General features: G+C 56.0%; 1 protein-coding gene across 1 annotated transcript in view; it reads left to right on the forward strand.

Moving 5' to 3' along the window:
- Positions 1 to 21,646, forward strand: part of LOC136392592 (netrin-1) — a 200,401-nt gene that overhangs the window by 116,255 nt on the left and 62,500 nt on the right. Inside the window, exon 3 of the mRNA XM_066364869.1 lies at positions 11,027 to 11,215. Within this exon, the coding sequence (XP_066220966.1) occupies positions 11,027 to 11,215 (189 nt within the window). The remainder of the gene's footprint in view (positions 1 to 11,026; positions 11,216 to 21,646) is intronic.

Genomic DNA, 21,646 nt, shown 5'->3' on the forward strand with positions numbered 1-21,646 from the left:
TGCCTTCTGGCTTTACAACCCCTCGTCTCAGGACCTCTGTGTTGAAACCAGTACCTTTGAGGACAAGAGAGTTTACATCTGGTAGTCAGTAGACAGCCACCCAGAGCTCCAGGACAGGGCAGTGACCAGGTCAGAGGAGCACTTGGAGAGGAGCAGAGGTGGAGGGTGGGTTGGAGTTGGGAATGCCGCCCACGTGGGCCAGGGCTGCAGCCCCCAGGGGAGGCGGCAGGGCAGGGCCCCCTTTGCCTGGCTGCCTGGGGTGGGCCCTGCGGAGGGAGGATCTGAGGAACAGGGAGGGCTGCCTGCTTGGGGCTTAGCAAAGCCTTCCCGGCATTTCCTCCGCCGCCGGAGGGGCCTACCCGGCAGGCAAGGCGCGGGATGTTTGTGCAGCGGGAGCCCCGAGTTCTTCCTTACCAGGGAAAGGCCTGGGAGACCTTCCGAGGGGATTGTTTCAGAGCCTCAGGGGGAGGTGCAGCAGCCAAAAAAGGGCAGGGGAAAAAGAAAAGGCTAAGATGTTTACAGAGAGAGAGTCAGTGGAAAATATGATGGTGAGGTCAAGCCGATTTGGGGGATGGCTCCGCAGTCAACTGGGGAGGGGCCGGTCACCCCACGCGGCGGGGAGAGAAAGCCACCAGGCTGTGGCTGTGCTTTGGGGAGAGCGGCCACTCCCTGCTCCCCTTAATCCTTCCTGTGGCCCTGATCCCAGCCCCATGAATGGTGAATGTTCTCTGTCCACCAATCAGCCCAGCCCGGATGGAGTTCACGTGTCTGCTGGAAGGAGGCAAAACACACAGACCTCTCAGCTCTCTCCCCCCCCCCCCCGCCCCCCAGCCCCTTCTTCAGAAGCCCAGAGGGTCTGGCTGGGTTTGGGCTCCCAGCAGCTCTTTTGTCTGACATCTTGACAAAGGGACCAGGCCTTTCCCAAGCCCCACAGGTGTGAAGAGCTTGTTACTCTAGTGTTTGTTCAGCCCTCTTAGTGGCCTGAGGGGCTGTTGACAGAGGGCCCCTTTGTGTGGGGACCGGGCCAAAGCTCTCTAAGCCCTCAACAAACACAGGCCACTTATCTCCCAGGACTTTATCAGAAACCATCTAAAGCCACCGTGGCCAGGGAGCCCCCGGCCTGCCTGGTGCCTGGGACTGGGTTTCTAAAGCATGTACCGGGGTTTTTGTGTGTTCTTTCCTCGTTTTCCCTACCACCTTCGTCTGCCTCTTGTCCATTCTGTTTCTCATCTCAGATACAAAGCACCGGTCCAGGGGGGTGTTGAAGAGATTCGAGTTCAAGGTGGAGTTTTTATAAACAATGTGGAGGCTCTGCAGGCCGCTGCTTCCTAAGAGAGGTGCCGCCAGAGGGGTCAGGGGGCTCCCCGTTTCGAGAGCTTGGCCGCAGGAGCCCGCAGGCCCACTGGGGGCGTTCCCTGTCGCCAAGGGCCTCCCCGGGAAATCCTCTCACCACTCCTCCCCACCCCCCCACCCCCACCTCCCACATGCCTAAATAAAGGGACCACTTTTTTTTCTCCTTCACAGTGCTTTCCTCTGCCCAGTACCCTAGAGAGTGTCCTTGCCACACCTTCTCCTTCTGGAAGACCCCGGTGGTCCCCAGTGGGGTCGGCCCCTCCCCTTCTCAGCCTGTTCTTGCTGAAGAAGCCCCCCCCCCCCCATCACCTTCACCTTGGCTGATTGAAAGCCTGCATGTCGCCCCCTCGGGGCCATGGTGTCATCGCGCCCCATCTCGGGTGGAGGTCCTACCGCGGTGGCCCTGCTACCTGCCTGCACCTGGAGCTCCCCTCCCGAACTCCCAGGTCCCCTCCCAGAGCCTCCCTGCTGTCATCTGCCCAGGAGCGTTGGTGGCCTGCAGGCCAGAGGAGGACGCGGAGATCCTCAGACCCGATTCTCATTCCGCGGGTGAGAACGGGGAGGCCCAGGGAGACCACGTGGGCTGTCCGGGTTGGCACGCCCGGGTGAGGCGCACGGCCAGGACCAGCGTCCCGGTCCCCGGTCTCCCAGACCAGGTCCCGCTCTCTCTCCGCTCGTCCTTGCCGCCTTGTGTGCCGTTTCATTGTGACTCAATAACACTTAATCCCATGTGGGCTCCGAGGTCCTTGTCTTCAGCCGTCATCTCTTCTCTCCTCTGCGTGATCAGCGGTTGCTATTACCGACGCTTCTCGAAGTGTGTCCCTCAAACAGGCAGCCCGGCCTCACCTGTTAGCAGTGCAATCTCGTGGCCCACGCACAACCCACCGATCAGAGGCCTGTGGGGCTGGGCCTCAGCTGTCTGTGTTTCCACGGGCAAACCTGGTGGTTCTGTGCACTAGGGGGGAGAACCGCCAGGTGTTGGAGTCCTAAGAGAAACTTGATGGCCACTTGAATTGCAAACCAGAGCTGGAGAGGAGGGGGACGGGGACAGAGTTTTGAGAGAGAAATGCAGGGTGTTAGCCCTGCAGACTCCGGGCTTCCCCGTCAGAGCTGACCTGTTGTGGTGGGCGACCCTCTCTATATGCATTGAATGAGAGAAAAGCGAGCTATCCGGCAGAAGCCGGTCCTGTGTGGATGTCATTGGCGGCCTCATCTTCCTCTGGAGGTGCCCTGTCTTTCCTGGGACCCCCGAGAGTCCCAGAGAACAGCCTCAACCCCACCTGGGCTCTGTCTCACTCAGCGTGGGCTACTGCCTCTCTTCTTTCAGACGAACAAGGTGTCCGGGTCTCCTGGCCGGGTCTCGGTGATGCTTTTGTACAGCTTATTTAAAATTAAAATCGACTCAAACGCCCAGATCAAATGATCACAAAGCCCAGAGCCTGGATTGGAACCAGACTGGTCCTGTGTGGTGCCCCGAGTGTCTTCACTCTGCCCGATCACCCTGCCTGGTCCCCACCGCCTCGTATCTGGCAGTTGATGTCTCTGTTGACACACGTTGAGCCCTGCGCTCAGCAGCGGGGGTGGACCTCGGAGTGAGGGGGCTGTGGCAGCAACCTTCCCCAGACTTGTCACACCAGGTCTCCAAAGACCCCGTAAGGGAAGGAAGGGGCTTTACCTGTCGTGCTCACTCTTATGGCCCAGTGCCTTGCCTGACGCCTGGGACATGGCTGCTTCGTGAGTATTTGTTGAATGAATAAGATAAACCCATGAGCTGCCAGACCTGCCATTTGTAAAGCAGCCTTTGTTTTGCAGTGTGTCCTCATGTGCAGTTATTTCTCTCATGCTCACCTCCCCTGTGGACATGAAAGGGTCCGGGCCCGGAGGTGCTTGGGCCAGCCCTGCCTCCACACCTTTCCCCAAAGGAGCCCTGTGGGGGCCACGCTCGAGTGTCCCCGGGTGCTGGCAGGAGCCGGGTGTGTGGGGAGCGGTGACTCAGGCTCAGCTCGGTCATTTCAGGAGAAGCTACAAACTGGGCTTAGAGTGGACACCCCTGGGGGCGGAACACTTACAGTTCATAGACAGGGGTCAAACCGTCTCTAGATAAATGGTATACCAAATAGAGCAATAAATGAAAGGATGTACGAACTACCCCGAACTCTTAAAAATAACTCAGATATTTTTGTTATTCCGAGACAATCGTTTAAGGAGATGTCTCTTTGAAAACCAGACCTCTGCCCACTGCTCCATCGAGACGCCCGGCCACAAACTCCCCCCTTTCCCTTCCTGGGGACTTTCTCTCCAGCGACGTGTTTTCAGTTCATTCCGATCCCACTGACCTACGCTGGCCTGCCGACCAGCAGCGGCCAGTCGCCTGGGTGCTTGTTGGAAATGCAGACCCCCAGGCCCCAGCCCAGATCTCCTGGATCAGAACCTGCTGTCCACTGGTTGCCAAGGTGACCGCGCTGCAGCTGGAGCAGTGCTGATGAGACTGTCCCATCCCTGCTCGGACTCTCTTCTCGTCCCCCCTGGAGGGAGCGAAGAGCACTGGCCTCTCCAGCCATCCGTCCCAGCAGCACTCGGTCCACCTGGCAATCCCAGATCACTGCGCGGTCGAAGCCCTGTCCACCTCCCCTCTGAGACAGAAGTGCCCTGAGGGCAGGTCTTGGTCTGTTGACTTGTCACACCAGGATATCCTGGCCTGGCTTCCCCCAAGGACTGACTGTATCCTCTGCACTCACACCAGCCTCTGGTCCTTTGAAAGGCTTCCATCAGCATTTGTTCAAGGTGAGAACTTAGCCTGGCCTGTGGTGGTGTAGTGGAGAAAGCATCAGACCTGGAACAAGGTGAGAACTTGGCCACTTCCCTGGGGGCAGGGATGACACAGTCTCCTCCCACAGGGTTTTACAAATATGGCGCTGCCGACATTTTGGGCTGGAGAACTCTGTTGTGGAGGGGCTGTTCTGTCCCTGTGGAGCAGCGTCCCTAGTCTCTGTCCCCTAGATGCCAGGAGCACCTCCCTCCCCAGCTGTGACAAGGAAGTGACTATCGATATCACCAAATGTTTTCTGGAGGTGGGGGTGCAAAGTCACCCTCAGCTGAGAACCGCTGCTCTACTCCTCACTGCCCCCCAGAAGCTGGGAACACTGTGTGCTGAATCGGTCTCATGGTCCTCACGCAGCAGCCACAGGTGACATTAGCAGAAGACCTGGTTAGAGAAGCAGCACCCGTCCCAACCTTGCAAGTGCCTGTCACACCTAACCCGCCCCTGTGGCCTGGACACGTGGACATGGCAGGCCGAGAGTGGAAGCCCATGGCGGGGGACTGACTTCCTGCACACAAAGCCCCCAGCCTGTGGACGGTGCGTGCGTGGGCCCGTCACCCTGGACAGCAGAGCTACAGATACACCAGTCCGAAACTCCCTGTTAAGCTGCCGGAATAACATGGGGCCACCTTCTCGAGAGAACTGCCCTGGTAAGGGGTGAAGAATGTTGGTGGTGACCCTGTGTGCTGGAAGGGCAGAGGAGGGTCCCTGGGCCACACCAGTGACCTTCCTGGATCACGTGAAGCTTGGGGGGGGGGCAGGCCAGGATATCCTGAATGACAGGATCGAGACACGGCTTACCTGTATCTGCCGAATTCTTCCCGGGCCTGGGAGACTCTGGTGGGATCGGGGGTTAGTGCATGAAGGTCTTTAGGGAGAGAGGGCCAACGCCCGTGTGTGGTAAACTCATCACACCGACCCATGCAGATTCGGTGCCTGTTGTGCGCAAGGCCCTGTTCAGGGTCTTGGGAGGAGCCCAGGGCATGCTAGATACGGGTTCTGCTCCTTACAGGCCTGCGGTCTACCTGAGCAGACAGAAGCTACATCGATGAGTTAAAGCAGCAATACAAGTGTTAAACACTTCAAAACAACAATAAAAGAAATGTCACATATCACAAGACCATGCCTTGTCAGGGTGTAGTCTAGGCAGACCCCACAATCTCCCGTTCGTCCTCTCTATCTACCTACTACCTACCCACCCACCGCCCATCAGTTATCCACCCATCCATTGATTCACCTACTTAGCCATGCACCTGTGCATTCATTCCCCTACCCATGGGCCCACCCACCTGCCCATCCATCCACCCGTCCATCCACTCACCTAACCACTCACCTGCTCATCACCCATCTGTCTATCTACCCACCATTTACCCGCCCACCATCCATCCACTCATCCATCCATTCACCTACTCACCTGTTCATCATCCATCCATCTGTCCACCCACCCGTCCATCACTTATCCATCCATTCATCTAGCTATCCATCCATTCATACTCTCTCTGACTTACTTTTGCTCGCTCTCATTTGTGCAACAAAACCAGACTGCGGTCTGCTGTGGGCTGGAAGGGGTAAGGGCAAACACTTGATTCTGTGGTCCAGGAACCGACCCCGCCGAGGAGGCCGTCTGTCCCACTTTATCTGAGAGCTTGCTGCTGAGAGTGCCCCTCTGTCCGTCCACACTCCGCCAGGAGAGGAGCCCTGGACAGTGGAGAGTGCATTGTCCATCCTTGGCTCCCTGGGGGCTCGGACACAGGGCCTGGCATGGAGCTGGGGTGCCTAACTGTGTGCTGATGTGAACTGGCCTGGGGGTGGTTAGGGTTTAGACGGTCCAGGTTGGGGGGAGAGATTTGGAAGGAAAAAAAAGCTTAAGGAACGTGGTGACTGGTATATGTTAAAATAGGACCGAGAAGAACTCTTCAGGGGGAAGAAAACAGAGCTCCTCTCCTGGGCCCCATTTCCTGTCGGGTTTCTGGTTAGGGAGTGTGTGTGTGTGTGTGTGTGTGTGTGTGTGTGTGTGTATGGGGGTTCCCCGCCCTCCTGCCCGTGTGTGTGTGTGTGTGTGTGTGTGTGTGTGTGTGTGTGTATGGGGGGTTCCCCGCCCTCCTCCCCGTGTGTGTGTGTGTGGGGGGGGGGGTTCCCCACCCTCCTCCCCGTGTGTGTGTGTGTGTGTGTGTGTGTATGGGGGTTCCCCGCCCTCCTCCCCGTGTGTGTGTGTGTGTGTGTGTGTGTGTGTGTGTGTATGGGGGTTCCCCGCCCTCCTCCCCGTGTGTGTGTGTGTGTGTGTGGGGGGGGTTCCCTGCCCTCCTCCCCGTGTGTGTGTGTGTGTGTGTGTGTGTGTGTGTGTGTGTGTGTGTGTATGGGGGTTCCCCGCCCTCCTGCCCGTGTGTGTGTGTGTGTGTGTGTGTGTGTGTGTGTATGGGGGTTCCCCGCCCTCCTGCCCGTGTGTGTGTGTGTGTGTGTGTGTGTGTGTGTGTGTGTATGGGGGGTTCCCCGCCCTCCTCCCCGTGTGTGTGTGTGTGTGGGGGGGGGTTCCCCGCCCTCCTGCCCATGTCATACCCCTGCGTCTGAAATGCAGCCACACCTGATGCATCCTTGGTGATCCCCACATGACAGTTGAGGGGGACATAGAGCTCGGAGTCTAGACCAGGCCAGCTCCCTCTAGGTGGCTGGGGGACCCTTGGGCTGGATGTAGCGCCTCACGAGGCAGCCATGCTGGTTCCTCAGAGATTGTGTCCCCCCCACCTCACTCTCCACCCCCTCCCTTCCCTCCGGGGCCGACCTCTCTGTTCTCACAAAGCTGTCCCTTCCTTCCCGCCTTGAAATCCGATAATGAAACTAATACCCAATATTTTTCCTCCGCGAGAGGCAGGAGATAAACAGGAAGGTGCAAGGGATTAAGGTGTCTTTGTGAGAAAGAGGCTGGGGACAGGCTGGGCGTTGGGTGACATCTCTGGGTGGAGCCCCGGGATCCAGATGTGTGCTACTTCGCCCGCTGCATTTTTCCATTTGTGCAGAGAAAATAAAACAAAGAGAAAAGAAAACAAGCTGTAAAACCCTTTGCAGAAGGTTGAGCGTGGGCAATTGGCACTTGCTGTCCCCTGACAGCCCAGGAGCAGGGTGACGGGAGGGGCCCTGCCTTTTGATGTGCAGCCTCTGGCTGCTCTTCTGTGTGGCCAGTTGTTTGGGAAAAACCTTGTGTTGGTGTAAGTTGCATAAGGAAGGGAGATACCAGCCCGAGGTTTTTTTGGGGTGAAAGTGGGGGTGAGAGTTGAGCTCCCAGGCGGAGCTCAGAGGCTGGGGCGGCCCTGTTGCGGCGCGGGGGGCAGCGGGAGCCACCCTTCTAGAGGAGGTCACGGGATCAGCATCTGCCTCCAGGAAGGACCAAGAAGAGGCAGCTCCTGAGGCCTTTCCTGGTTCAAGAGAGGCTCGAGGAGGTGCGGTCTGGGCGAGCTTTCCAGATCCCTGTCCCTGGGCAGGTGTGCCAGGCCCGTGACTTCTGTGCCTGCCGGAAGGACCCGGTTCCAGGCTGTAGTCCAGACCCCGCTGGTCTTCCTTCCGCAAGGCAGGTCCTCTCTGGGCAGCAGGCCCGGAGCTTGGTGATCCTGCGGGGCTGGGTCCCTCAACCCCTCGGAATAGTCTCCTGTCATCCTGGACTGCCTGCGCGAGTCCAGAGGGACAGTGAACTCGGGTGTGCACGGTGGTCTCCAGGGCTGGGGGCTGAAGCTGCTCTCTGTGCACTTAGCTGAGCTCAGTCGCAGGGCTGGAGGAGCTGAGGGATGCTTGTGAAGCTCTCAGGAGCCCTTCTCGGCCCTAACGTGGTACCCACCCCACGCGCTGCCAGACTTCGGGCGGGTGCTGAGTCTTCTGTGTCCCCATTGAGCCTCCTCTAAGGCACTTGTCTACCTCTCCTTGTCAACTGAGTGACTAATGGGTGCATGATTTGGAGGGTGACTCCAAGAAGAACATTTAAAGAAGCTTATTATAGTATCACAGAGAAAAATTAAAAGGGCAAATATTAAATTTTTTTATTGATTTCAGAGAGAGGAAGGGGGGGGAGAGAGAGAGAGAGAGAGAGAAACACCCATTTGTTGTTCCACCCATTTATGCATTCATTAGTTGACGTTGTATGAGCTCTGACCAGGGATTGAACCTGCAACCTTGTCATATTGGGGACGACACTCTAATCAACTCATCTACCTGGCTAGGGTTGGGGCAAATATGTATTTTTTCTCACAAAAGTAATATATGAATAAGAAACTGCTAAAAATATTTGCAGCTTGTATAGTAGAAAAGACAAAGGTTTTAAATCCATTCTTTTAAGTGAGAGGAGGGTAGATAGACAGACTTCCTGCATGCATCCCGACTGGGATCCACCCAGCAACCCCAGTCTAGGGATGATGCTCGAATCAACCAAGCTATCCTCAGCGCCTGAGGATGATTCTCAGACCCACCGAGCCACCAGCTGCGAGGAGAAGGGTCAAGGCAAGAAGGGTAGAGAAGCAGATGGTTGCTTCTGATGTATGCCTTTACTGGGTCTCGAACCCGAGAAGTCTGCACGCCAAGCTGACACTCTATCCACTGAGCCAGCCAACCAGGGCCTAATCCATCATCTTTAAGAGCGCTAGACATCGTGGAAAAAAAAAACCCACCTTAATTCAAAACTGGGCAAATGGCATGAACAGGCAATGCACAAAAAATGAAATATAAATAGAAAAACAAACATGGAGAAATGTTCAACCTCACTGGTGATCAAAGACATGCAAATTAAAATCATCTGTGTGTGTGTGTTTTCCAGACGAATTGGCAAAGGTAAAAAACAGAAAAGAAAAAAAAAAAGGAATGCTGATACCAAATGCATATTGTTATTCTTTTCAAGGGTGTGTCAAAATAGGAGTGCTCATATCCTGTTGATGGGAGTGTAAGCTCAGACAGCCTTTCTTGGGGGGAATTGGGCAGTTTGGATCCGAATGAAAACATGTGGAGTCAAAATTTAAGTGCCAATTACTCTGTCTTGAGCAGTTTACTATTCAACAGTCAGCAGAGCAGAATACAAATTTGTGACTTCAAAGATGGTTATCAATGTGTTGTTTTTAATAGTGAAAAGCAGGAAACAACCTAACTACCCCACCCAGGGAGGCTCTGCCTTTCAAAGTGCCCACTGCAGATCCAGGCAGCCCATTACGCAGGTCCGTACAGCGGTGGACTAGGCAGCCTTCCCAAATCAGGAAGAACACTGTCCGAGACTAAGAAGCCTTCGCCGTGGTGAGGGAATAGGTTATGAATGTAAGATGTACAAGTCCACGACACGTGTGTGTAGGAAAGATTAGCCTGCAAGGATGGGACCTCCAGGTTTTAATGGCAGTTGGTGGAAATTTCAGTGCCGTTTTTTTTTTTTTTTCCTTTCTGCTTTTGTTTCTTCAAGTGTCTGGCATGAAACATGTATTTCCTTAGAAATTGCATAAAATGCAATTTAAAACAAGCTTAGCACAAAAGCAGGGTAAACTGTGTTACAGGGTGAGCAAGATCTGGCCCAAGCTAAACTGCAGTTATCTTGGAGTTAGAGACCTGGGGGAGAAGGCCGGCAGCAGGTTCACTGTGGTCGAGGGGGGCCCGGTGGGGCGGCGTGCTGGGTGTGTGGGCAGCCCCTGGCCCTCTTGCCTAAGCCAGGCTGGTGGGAGGTGAAAATGGGCGTGGGAGTGGTTGGGATCCACCTGGAGGATGAGAAGTATGGCCTGGGAGAAGAGGGTCCTAGGAGGCAGGGAACAGCGGATGCAAAGCCACGGGGGGCAGGCAGGGGTCCTCACACGGGGGGGTGGGGGGGATGCTCTAGAGACTGGAAAAGTTTGTTGTAGCTGCAGTTTACAAGCTGGAGGGGGAAGCAGAATCAGTGTATCCAGAGCCTTGGAGGCCATGGGTAACGATTGAGATTTTTATCCAGAGCACAAACTGGGAACCACTGAAAGGCTTTCAGTAGTTAAAGGACATCCTCAGATCAGCGCTTAGAACTCCGCTCTGGTGACAGTGTTGACAACAGCCTAGAGGACTCAGCTCAGGAGACAGAGGGGCTGAGGCCTGGAGGAGTCACCTCAGGGTCCAAGGGCGGACCCCCAAAGCGGAAAATGGAATGGGGATTTGGGAGTCAATAGCGTGGGGTCCTGTGGCTGCGAGGGGTCGACCTGCAGAGCCCCAGAGCGCCAGGGTAGAAGGGGGCTGAGTCCAGAGGGGCAGGTAGGAGCAGGCTGCGGGGAGGAGCGGGCAGAGGCAGGCTGAGGTCAAGGTGCTGGCAGGCAGGTTTCCCATCAAGCCTCTCTCCATGGCTTGCAGGTGGCCGCCTCCTCCCTGAGTCCTCAGTGGCCTTTGCTCTGTGCTGATGTACACCTGATGTCTCTCTGTGTTCAGATTTCCTTTTATAAGGACACCAGCCCAACTGGATTAGGGCCCACCCTGAACAGCCTCATTTTAACTTAACCACCTCTTTCAGGGGCCTGTCTCCTAATACAGCAACATTCTGAGGTCCTCGGGTTGGGGAGCCTGTGAATGGGGGGCACAATTCTGCCCCTAACAAGGAGGGTGCCAGCTCCACCCCCCAGTGTGAGGTGTGGGCCAGGGGCAGGGGTGCTGACAGAACGAACTCTCCACGGGCGGAGGAGCAGGAGTCTCTGCCCGCGTTCAGGGACTGCAAGGTGGTCTATGAGCGCGTAGGTGGGTACACACAGGGGAAGCAAGGCGATGCCCCCAGAACCAAGACGGCCTCCCTGGGCTGCAGCGCCAGAGGGGGAGCGGGGCGGGGGGCAGAGCCTGCCCGGGCTCCCACGTGCCCCTTCCTGACGCCTCTCCCTGCCCCCTCCACAGCCTGCAGCTGCAACCTGCACGCACGCCGCTGCCGCTTCAACATGGAGCTGTACAAGCTGTCGGGGCGCAAGAGCGGGGGCGTGTGCCTCAACTGCCGCCATAACACCGCAGGCCGCCACTGCCACTACTGCAAGGAGGGCTACTACCGCGACATGGGCAAGCCCATCACCCACCGGAAGGCCTGCAAAGGTAGGCGGTGGGGGCGGGGCCGGCGGCACACCAGCCGCCCTCTCTTTCCTGGGTGCTTTTCCTTTTGCATTTATTTTTTTTGTAATATCTCTCTCTCTCTCTCTACACACACACACACACACACACACACGCACGCACGCACGCACGCGCGCGCAGGCACACAGGCCTCCCTGGTGTTCGGAGATGCAGGGAGGCTGAAACAAAGGGGCGATGGAGAAATGACTCCAAGGAGAAGAAAGGAGGTGTGATCACTTCGAGGGTGCGGGGCTCCTGGCGCGTCGCCCCGCCCCCTCCCAGCTGCCTGTTCCTCCGCACAGGTGTGCCGCATACCACAGGGCCAGGGGGTCATGTTCGCCAGGCTTACCGTTGTGGGCACAAAGGACTCTATTTTACCAAAAACCAGGCAGACAGATTTCTTTGGATGTGTGCATGCACCTCCTGCCCACCCCCACCCCCACCCCCACCCCAATCGCTCAGACACTGCAAGGTCGCACGCAGCTTCCAGGGGCAGGGTCTCAGAAAGGAACAATTAATCCACCTGCAAATAGCTTTCCTTCTCAGGAAAAAAAAAATTAGAGGGAGATGGGAGACTCTATTTTCATGCACTGAAGCAAATGCTAATATTTTAACTTTCTGCTGTTTGTTTTCTCCACTAACGAAAATGAAGCAATTGTGAGATGACTCAGGAGCTGGTTAAGTTGCCAGGGAATTGAATGACGTTGGGGAAGAAGTGGAGCCCCCACCCCACTGCACATTAGCTTTTGGGAATTCTCGGCATTAGGGCTCCTTGGGTCCAGAATTTGGGGCCTGGAGCCAAGGCTTGCTGCGCGCATGGCTTCCCAAGACAGCGTCTCTGAGGGCTCTTAGACTACAATCCTGCGTGGATGGGGTTGTGATACTTGAGAGGCCCCACAGCCCTGGCAGACACAGGTTCTGGGGGCGGCGGGGGGAGGTACAGTAGAGGAATCCTTGTGTGGCCACTGCTTAGCCTTTGGATGAAGCCGAAGTACCATCTTAACAGGAAGTCCATGTTGGGCACTCATGTGCATTGGGTTCCGCAAATAATAATTTGTGGGACCCATTGCGGAAAGAAAATATAGAGCTTTTTGCCAGGCAGTGGCGCAGTGGATAGAGCATCATTGGACTGGGACGCGGAGGACCCAGGTTCGAAACCCAGAGGTCGCCAGCTTGAGCTTGGGCTCACCAGCTTGACCACTGGGTCACTGGCTTGAGCATGGGATCATAGACATGACCCCATGGTCTTTGGCTTGAGCCCAAAGGGTGCTGGCTTGAGCCCAAAGGTTGCTGGCTTGAAGCCCAAGGTCTCTGGCTTCAGCAAGGGGTCACCCCCCCCCAAGGCATATATGAGAAAGCAATCAATGAACAACTATGGTGCCTCAACAAAGAATTGATGCTTGTCATCTCTTTCTCTTCCTGTCTGTCTGTTCCTATCTGTCTCTCTCTCTCTGTCTTTCTCTGTCTCTGTCACACAAAAGAAAGAAAGAAAATATAGAGTTTCTTTTTAGGAATTACTAAGAATTTCAAAATGGCAACAGCAGAGCGTCAACCAAACCCGGGGCCTTTCGCATGCGGCGCCGTGAAGCTGGCCTTGCTTATACGGAACATTTTCCTTTAAAAAAATATGTTCCCAGTCTGCATCTTCCAGGAGAAATCCCTTCGGTTCCACAGGAACAGGTGGCTCCAAGCTAGCTCTCCTTTCACATCTGTGGACCTAAGGCTGCCTCTGGTGGTTGTTAAGAGAAATTTAAACATAAAGGTCGTTGGGCTCTTTCCACATCAAAATACAACTCATGGAGGCGGGAATCTCCCAGGAGGCTTTGAACAGAGACTGAGAAGGTGGCCTGAGCAAAGGGATGGAAGAAAGGCTTACAGTGGCAGGAAGGCCTGAGCAGGGACATGACCAGGGAGAGAGACCTTTGCGCTTTCAGAGAACATAATTGGAAGGTAATTCTACTCCTTCACCTGTGTCCAAGTGTTCACTGTATTTCGTTTACAGAAGAAATTGAAACCAGGGTTTTGTAAACAACTGCTTGCACATAGTGTACTTGGGGATGTGGCCAAGAAATTTTAATCAAAGGTGGCCACTCAGCTGGATCAATGGCAAAATCCGCTGGTGGGTGAGATTTGGGCTCTGGGTAGAAGGGGCAGTGGTTGTGTACTGTCGTGCCAGTTTCTGCTGTCAGAGCGGGAAAGGCGTGTCCCCTGGTATGACAGGAAGGAGCCAGGCCTTGGCTATGTGGCTCTTCACCTCCCCTCCTTCTGCTCTGTTGCAGTGGGGAGGAGAGATGAGAGCTAGCTGTGTGTGGCCTCTTAGCTCTCAGTGGGATGTCAGGAAGCCTCAGGATTCCAGGAACCTGCAGATCATCCTCTGGGGCTCCGCCCCTCTGGCTAAATGACATGGAGACACCCAGCTTCCACAGGGAACAGGGGCAGGCAGACAAGGGCGTGTTGCTTTCTTATTATTTCTAATGCTGTGGCCAGCCTTAGTGGCGTCTTCCCTCTCAGCCTGGGACAGCAGCTGCCCTGGCCTTCGTGGGGACATCCGGGGAAGAACCCACAGAGGAGGAGAGGTGTATGGATGGATTCTGCTCAGAAGGATGCCTACATATTGTGCTGGGGAAATGTGACTGGAAAGGATGGGACTGACCAGTCAGTGCAACCTGATTGGTGATGAAGAACAATGCTTCCAGGACCCTGCAACCTGATTGGTCATGAAGAACAATGCTTCCAGGCCCCTGCCACCTGATTGGTGAGGAAAAACACTACCTGGCCGGTCCTAACACTGATTGGTGAGGAAAAAGCATTACTCAAAGGGCCCTGCCTTGTGATTGGTGAGAAAAGACACTGCCTAAAAGAACTGCTCTCTGATTGGTGAGCAAGAAGAACGTGACCTGAAAGGTCCTGCCATTTCATTGGTGAGGAAAGGCATCTCCTGAAGGTTCCTGATTGTTTCCCTCTGCTCTGCTTTGCCAGGTGTCACCCGCTTAGGGGATATGGGAACTTTGAATACCCAGTTGTCCTCACAAGGACACTTCCCACCGAGAGACCCCTAAATCTTGTCCGGAACCAGCTATAGGAATTTAGATGCTGGCTGGGGGAGTCCCTTTATCACCTCCATGGGGTCCGATATCTTGTCTTCCCAGAGCTGGATGGTAAGGAAATGATTCCTTTAGCGGAAGCATTTGGCCCAGTATTTTGATCTCTGATGGTTTGCTCTCAGAGGCTTCCAAAATCTTGTCCGTGAGGAGCTATCCCCAGGCCCTGGCTTCCCGGGGTTGACCCCCGGGAGCCCCATTGTAGCCCTCAGGTGAAGGCTGCATCCATGCTCTATTTTAGATGCTTTTTTACAGGGGAACCGGGACAATGGACAGCGGCTCTTGGCTCAAGTTGGCAGTTGACCTGAGGAAGGTTAGCGATGGCATGGGGGAGGGCATTTACCCCCTGCCTTCCCAGGGTCTGGGAGGAGCACCAGCAGGGGGCTGAGGCCACCCAGACACTCCTGGCGATTGGCTGACTCCCAGCCTTCTTCAGCTTAGAGCCGGGGTGGACCCAGACAAGAACAGCTTGGAGCAGGGGCAGTGGATTCCAAACGTTATTATGTAGTCCCCCGTTTGGGAAGTTTCGTAGCAACAAATTTGTTGGGTTCTTTCTCCTCTGTCATGGTTCAGAACCAACCCGGGCCTGGCGGGGCCAGTGCATACAAAGGGCTGTAATAAACATGCCCGGGGAACAGGCCGCTGCACTCTCCCGCTATTCAGCGCAATTTCACAGCGCTGGGAAGGCCTCATTATGGCGTGGGCTGTTGTCCTATACAAAGTCAGATGAGATGAATTTCTCCCTTTTCTCTGTGGAATGGTTTGTGAATGATACTCGTCCTGGAATCTGTCAAAAGATAGGCGGTTTTGTTTACCATTTGTCTTCTTTGTGGACCGCGGGGTGGGTTGGGGTGGGCAGAGCGCTTTCTCTTTGGAGCCAGCAAAGAAGACATGGCCATTTAACCATTTCAACCCATGCCTCCATTTAAACGATATTAATTTATCATCTTCCCAAACCATCTGTGATGGATAAAGACATTCTGGGAGTCTCCCCGTGAACCGAATTGCGATGAGCATTAGGAAGTGAACCGGCCCATCCTAGCATCCAGGCACAAAGGGTTTTCGTTCTGTCTCACCCAGCAGCCTGTTCTCTCAACAGCAGCCTGTTCCTTTCACTCGGTGCTCTGCCCCCTTCCAGCCCACAGTCAGCGTGGCTGAACACAGGCCGCCGGCCGGGAAGGTGCGGTCACCCAGAGGACGCGGGCGGTAGCAGAGCCGAGGAACGCCATGGTCCTCACTGTCACGTCCAGTGCAGACACGCTGCTCCTATCCACCCCATTTTTTTCAGGCAGCTCTGCCAGGGGTTGGGGAAGAGGCATTCACCTCCTGGCCACCCCCTGGAGTGTGGCTCCGCTGGGTGTGGCTTTCTGTTCCTTTCTCACTGTTGATTCTCTGCCTTCAGATCAGGGCCTCCCCCCTGTGCTGCTGTACTACAGGTTGTCCAATAACACCATCTCCTCCAATGATGTTTGTTACAGTGTTGATGAGATGTCCTAGGAGCTTGACTTGCTTATATCAACTAGCTTGCGGTAAAACTGGTTTTGTGATACACTGTTTCACTCAAAGTCACAGAAGCTATGGAGGAAGTCTTGATCTTCTTCTCAAAAGTGCCCTGGGGTTCTCATCGTTTGGATGAGAACTCCCACTTTGGAGTCAGCTGGATATTCAAAGATGCTGACGCCTGAGTCCTGCCCCCAGAGATCTGGGTTTAATTAGTGGGTCCAGGTGAGACCGGGGTACTGGGAACCTGGAAAGCTTCCCGAGGTGGGTCAGACGTGCAGCCAAGGCTGGGAACCAGGGAACATAGGAAATGAGGACAGAGAGCTGCTCTTGGGTTGAGAGACGTGGCCTCTAGGCCCCAGGGTTTACTCTTTCAAAGGGAGAGACTTACTATTAATGAATTAAAAAAAAAATTTCTTTATGGCTCTCCTGATGAAAAGTAGGTGGAAGGCGGGTGTGTATTTAAAAAAAAAATTTTTTTTTTTAATTTAAATCTTTACCAGGCAAGGCTGGGAGCTTAGCGAGGGCAGCCTGGTGATGCTCTAGGGTCCAGAGGACAGCATGGGGTCACATGGACATCACGGCTAGACTGTGTGTGTGTGTGTGTGTGTGTGTGTGTGTGTGTGTGTATCCAGATCTGATCGTCTTTGTGTTCGGTCAGAGCAGAGCTAGGAACCCGGGACTTCACCCCTTCCCGACTCAAAGGTCGTGTCAGTAAAACTCACGGAAGCCTAAAAGTGTCCGGACGTTCCCCTTCACTGAGAGGGTCCCCTGTCACCTTTTCATTTCCTCTCATCATTTTAGGAGCTGCAGGGAAAAGAGGGGTTACCTCAGGCAGGGAGGGTACCCAGTGGCTGCACCAGCTCAAGCAGTGACCTCGATGAGGGTGCACTTAAGACGCACCCCCGGGAATAGAGGGAGTTGGAAGAAAAAAATCCTCGTGGAAGCTCGATGACACTCAACTTCAACTCCGGCCTCTGTGGGCGCCTCCTTTCCTGTTCCCTGGAGAATTGGGGGGTGGGGTAGGGGGGTGGAAGGTTGGGCCGGAAATCCTAGCCTCCAGATTTGGCTCTAGCTTTAGAGACTAGAGAGCCTCAGGCCAGACACGTGACCTTCCCTAGACCGCAGTCCCTGCATCTGTGAATCGTACTCAAATTTATGGACTCTGAGTCCCGCCTAGCTTTGCTGTTCCACATTCCATGTGCTCTCGTTAAATAGCATTGTATCGGTTCTTGGTGCAACGGGACAGAATCTTGTATCAGTGGAGTGTGTGGCCTGAGCGCTTTGGAGGAGCCAGCAGGACCCAGGCGGCCGTGGTTCTGTTCCCGGGCGTTACAGATGAGGTCGCCCCACACTGCGCCCTGCTCCACAGCCAGACCTGCAGGCCCCGCCCTTTGGCGCCTTCCTCGGGGCATCCACGGCTCCTTTCTCCACCTTTCCGTGTGCCAGTCCCGCCTCTGAAGCCTCCGCTCGCCCCCCATCCCCTGGTCTTGAGCGGGAAAGCCCCCGATCTCGACTCCCCTAGGAACGCAGGGCATTTCGCTTGGGAAATGGCGTTTTCTACCAGAAGAGCAGCAGGTGGGCTCCGGGCAACAGCCTTGGGAAGATTATTGGCTTTGAGAAGCACGGATCATGGCGTTTCTGAGGCCAGGGTTCAAGGTCCGTCCCTGGGCAAGGCGCGTGCTCTTCAGTGCCGCGGTTTTCTCACCTGGAAATGGGCTTGGTGATAGTTCCACCCCTTCCGAGGGTTGTGGTGTGGATGGAATGACATGCCGTGACATTGAGGAGGTCCTGGCACGTGGCCTCACTCCGTACCTGTCAGCTGGTGCGGCTGTTTGTGTAATCAGAAGAAAATGAGACACCGGGAGGCCCGCCGTCGCCGGCGTGCACAGGGCAAAGGCCGTTCCCTTGGCCCTCGGCCACCTCCCTCTCCCAGTGAGCCGTGGTGCACGGAGAACCGCCCCTCTCCCCTGAAGGGCTGGGCCCCAGCGTGGGCTCTGAGGCAGCGTCCCGCAGGGCTGGGCGAGGCCTCCGGGATCGGTCCTGATGCTGTTGCACACTCTGGGTGAAGGGCGAGGCCTCCGGGACCTGTCCTGATGCTGTTGCACACTCTGGGTGAAGGACGAGGCCTCCGGGATCGGTCCTGATGCTGTTGCACACTCTGGGTGAAGGACGAGGCCTCCGGGATCAGTCCTGATGCTGTTGCACACTCTGGATGAAGGGCGAGGCCTCCGGGATCGGTCCTGATGCTGTTGCACACTCTGGGTGAAGGATGAGGCCTCCGGGATCTGCCCTGATGCTGTTGCACACTCTGGGTGAAGGGCGAGGCCTCCGGGATCGGTCCTGATGCTGTTGCACACTCTGGGTGAAGGACGAGGCCTCCGGGATCGGTCCTGATGCTGTTGCACACTCTGGGTGAAGGACGAGGCCTCCGGGACCTGTCCTGATGCTGTTGCACACTCTGGGTGAAGGGCGAGGCCTCCGGGATCTGCCCTGATGCTGTTGCACACTCTGGGTGAAGGGCGAGGCCTCCGGGATCTGTCCTGATGCTGTTGCACACTCTGGGTGAAGGACGAGGCCTCCGGGATCGGTCCTGATGCTGTTGCACACTCTGGGTGAAGGACGAGGCCTCCGGGATCTGCCCTGATGCTGTTGCACACTCTGGGTGAAGGGCGAGGCCTCCGGGACCTGTCCTGATGCTGTTGCACACTCTGGGTGAAGGACGAGGCCTCCGGGACCTGTCCTGATGCTGTTGCACACTCTGGGTGAAGGGCGAGGCCTCCGGGATCGGTCCTGATGCTGTTGCACACTCTGGGTGAAGGAGTTACACGCACTGGGAGCAAACATGAGAAGTGGGTTGCACAGCGGAGGGGAGTGTCCAGCATGCGCTTGTGGAGGCCCCGTGCGGAGAGGTTGGGGAGGGCTGTGTGTGTACAGACGGGGTTGTGCCAGTGCCAGAGCCCCAACCCCTGCCCGCCTGCGCGGGGTGGGTCTGTGGGCACACGCCCACTCCCTCACCTGCCCCCTGCCCCTTTGGGAACCAGCTGTAGGAACCACGCCCTTCCCCTCGGCTGTAAGTCAGGTGCAGGAGGACTAGCGTGAACTAGGACAGGAGGACCCGATACCCAGTGTGGGGTTCCGGGGCTCCCCTCCCCTTCTGCTTCCCGCTGTCTGCATCTTGCTTGGAAAGTGGCAGGCGACTTGAAACATTTATTCTTTTGTGCCTCGTTAGCAACTGCTGGGAGAAAGATGAGCATGGCCTGGGAGGCGGTGGACACAGACAGCTGGGACGAAGCTGGTGGATTACCTGCGGATCTGAATGCTTCTGGCCCCTCGTTAGCACGGAGAAGCTAGGAGCAGGGCGTGTCCTGCAGCTCGGCTGCGCTGATCTAGGATAGGAAGGGCCGCTCTTCCTCGCGCGCCCGCTGCCTCTCTCCAGAGTCACAGGGTGGAGAGGATGGCATGTCGGCCCCGACTGTTCATCCAGGTCGCCAGTATTTATCCAACACCTGTTATATGCGGGAGCTGGGCTGACAGTGCAGGCCAAGACAGACACGTTCCCTCGGAGCCTGCTCCCTGGTCGGGGGCAGGGGGAGGTTGACCGTAAACATAGAAGGAGGAGGAGGAGGAGGAGGAGGAGGAGGAGGAGGAGGAGGAAGAGGAGAAGAGAAAGAAGAAGAAGGAAGAGGAGGAGGAGAGGAAGAAGAAGAAGGAGGAGGAGGAGAGGAAGAAGGAGGAGGAGGAGGAGAAAGGAGGAGGAGAAGAATAGGAAGAAGAAGAGTAGGAGGAAGAAGAAGAAGAAGGAGAAGAAGAGGAAGAAGAAGAGGAGGAAGAAGAAGAAGAAGGAGGAGGAGGAGAGGAAGAAGAAGGAGGAGGAGGAAGAGGAGAAGAAGAAGAAGGAAGAGGAGGAGGAGAGGAAGAGGAAGAAGAAGAGGAGGAGGAAGAGGAAGAGGAAGAAGAAGAAGAAGAAGAGGAGGAGGAGGAGGAGAGGAAGAGGAAGAAGAAGAAGAAGAAGAGGAGGAGGAGGAGGAGAGGAAGAGGAAGAAGAAGAAGAAGAAGAGGAAGAAGAAGAAGAAAAGAGTATTATAAATTGTGGTGAGTTACATGGAGGCAGGGAAGAGAGCAGAAAGAGAGAGAGTGAGTGGGTGAGCCGCTCTACAAGGTGGCCGGGAGGACCTCTTTGAGGACAGGACAGGACATTTGAGACGAGACCTGGGCTGAGGGTAAACAGTGATGGGGAGTCTGAGCAGAGAGAGAGCAGCGCTAACGTCCAGAGCAGGAGAGGGCTGCTGGGCCCGTGGGCTGATGGTGGGGGTCGAGGGAGGGCGGGGCCCGCTCATGGGAAGATTTGTCCTAACGCTGTCGCACACTCCTGTTTTCTTTGTGACTGATGTCCGGATACGCAGACCAGTCTTACTTAAAGCGGAGAAGGATGTTGCACCCTAACCGAGTTCCCCGGGCAGTTACACACCTCGGGATGACCGGCAGGCCTCAGAGTCCCAGGCAGCCTCCGGGTTGGCTCTAGGGAGCAGCGACATGCACTGAGAGCTGTGTCCCAGGATTCAGGGAGCAGCGACATGCACTGAGAGCTGTGTCCCAGGATTTAGGGAGCAGCGACATTCACTGAGAGCTGTGTCCCAGGATTCAGGGAGCAAGCGACATTCACTGAGGGCTGTGTCCCAGGATTTAGGGAGCAGCAACATGCGCTGAGAGCTGTGTCCCAGGATTCAGGGAGCAGCGACATGCGCTGAGAGCTATGTCCCAGGATTTAGGGAGCAGCGACATTCACTGAGAGCTGTGTCCCAGGACTCAGGGCAGGGCAGCATCTCTGCCTAACTCCTCTACCCTTTGGTGTCTTAGCGAGTACTAGGAAGGCTATTTCCCCATGGGACCGTGGTTGCGAAGGGCCTGCCTCCAGCACCTGGTGTTTGGACCCGTTCTTCCTAAAGGACAAGAAAGCCACTAATTAAATTGGATTAGGGCCCACCCTAATGACTTCATCTTAATTACCTCTTTAAAAGCCTTATCTTGAAATAGAGTCACGTTCTGAAATACTGGGGTTAGGATTTGAGACACTTGAATTCTGGGGGTACATAATTTTCAGCCCACAGCACGAGTTCAGGCCCAAAGCTCTGCGTCACGCCTGGCTGGCGGTCCGGGTGGTGGCGTCTGAAGTGAGGACCGGTGCTCTGGTGGTTCCGTCTCCCACCCTCCTGTCTGTTCCCTCTCCCACCCCCCTGCTCCAGGGGGTAGCTCCCCTCTCTTATGTCCTGGAATCACTGCCATTTCAAAGTCCTGCCTGTCCCCAAAGGCCCCTGGGACCAGGTCTTCAAAAAAAAGTAGCCAGACCTCCTGATAGGAGCCCGGGATGGATTCCCAAAAGCCACGGTGTGGGCTGTGGTGAGGGGCCAGCCGCAGGCCTGCGTCGCTCCCTGAGGAGGCCTTGGGCCCTTGGGGAGCCGGAGCAGAGCGTCGGGGGGAACGGGATCGAGACCAGCGGCCTGGGGTCAGCACCGTCTGCCTGCCCGGTCAGCTCCGCCAGGGCTCTCAGAAACCCTGGCTGTCCTCTCAGCTGACGGAGAAACCGAGTCTCAGCGAGGAGGTCCTGGCACTCCCCGGGGGCGAGCCTGGGTGTGGGTGGAAGGCCTGACGTGTCCGGCGACGTAAGTGAGCACTTCCCCTGCACCCTGGGCCAGGACGCTGCCGTGAACTGCAGCTGAGGGGGTGGCAGTCCAGGGCTCGGGCCGCCGCCCTGGGTCCTTGGAGCCATAGAGACACCGAGCCTTAGGCTGTTACGTTGGAAGTGACATTAGTG

Source organism: Saccopteryx leptura, chromosome 2, assembly GCF_036850995.1.
Source record: "Saccopteryx leptura isolate mSacLep1 chromosome 2, mSacLep1_pri_phased_curated, whole genome shotgun sequence".
Taxonomy (NCBI): domain Eukaryota; kingdom Metazoa; phylum Chordata; class Mammalia; order Chiroptera; family Emballonuridae; genus Saccopteryx; species Saccopteryx leptura.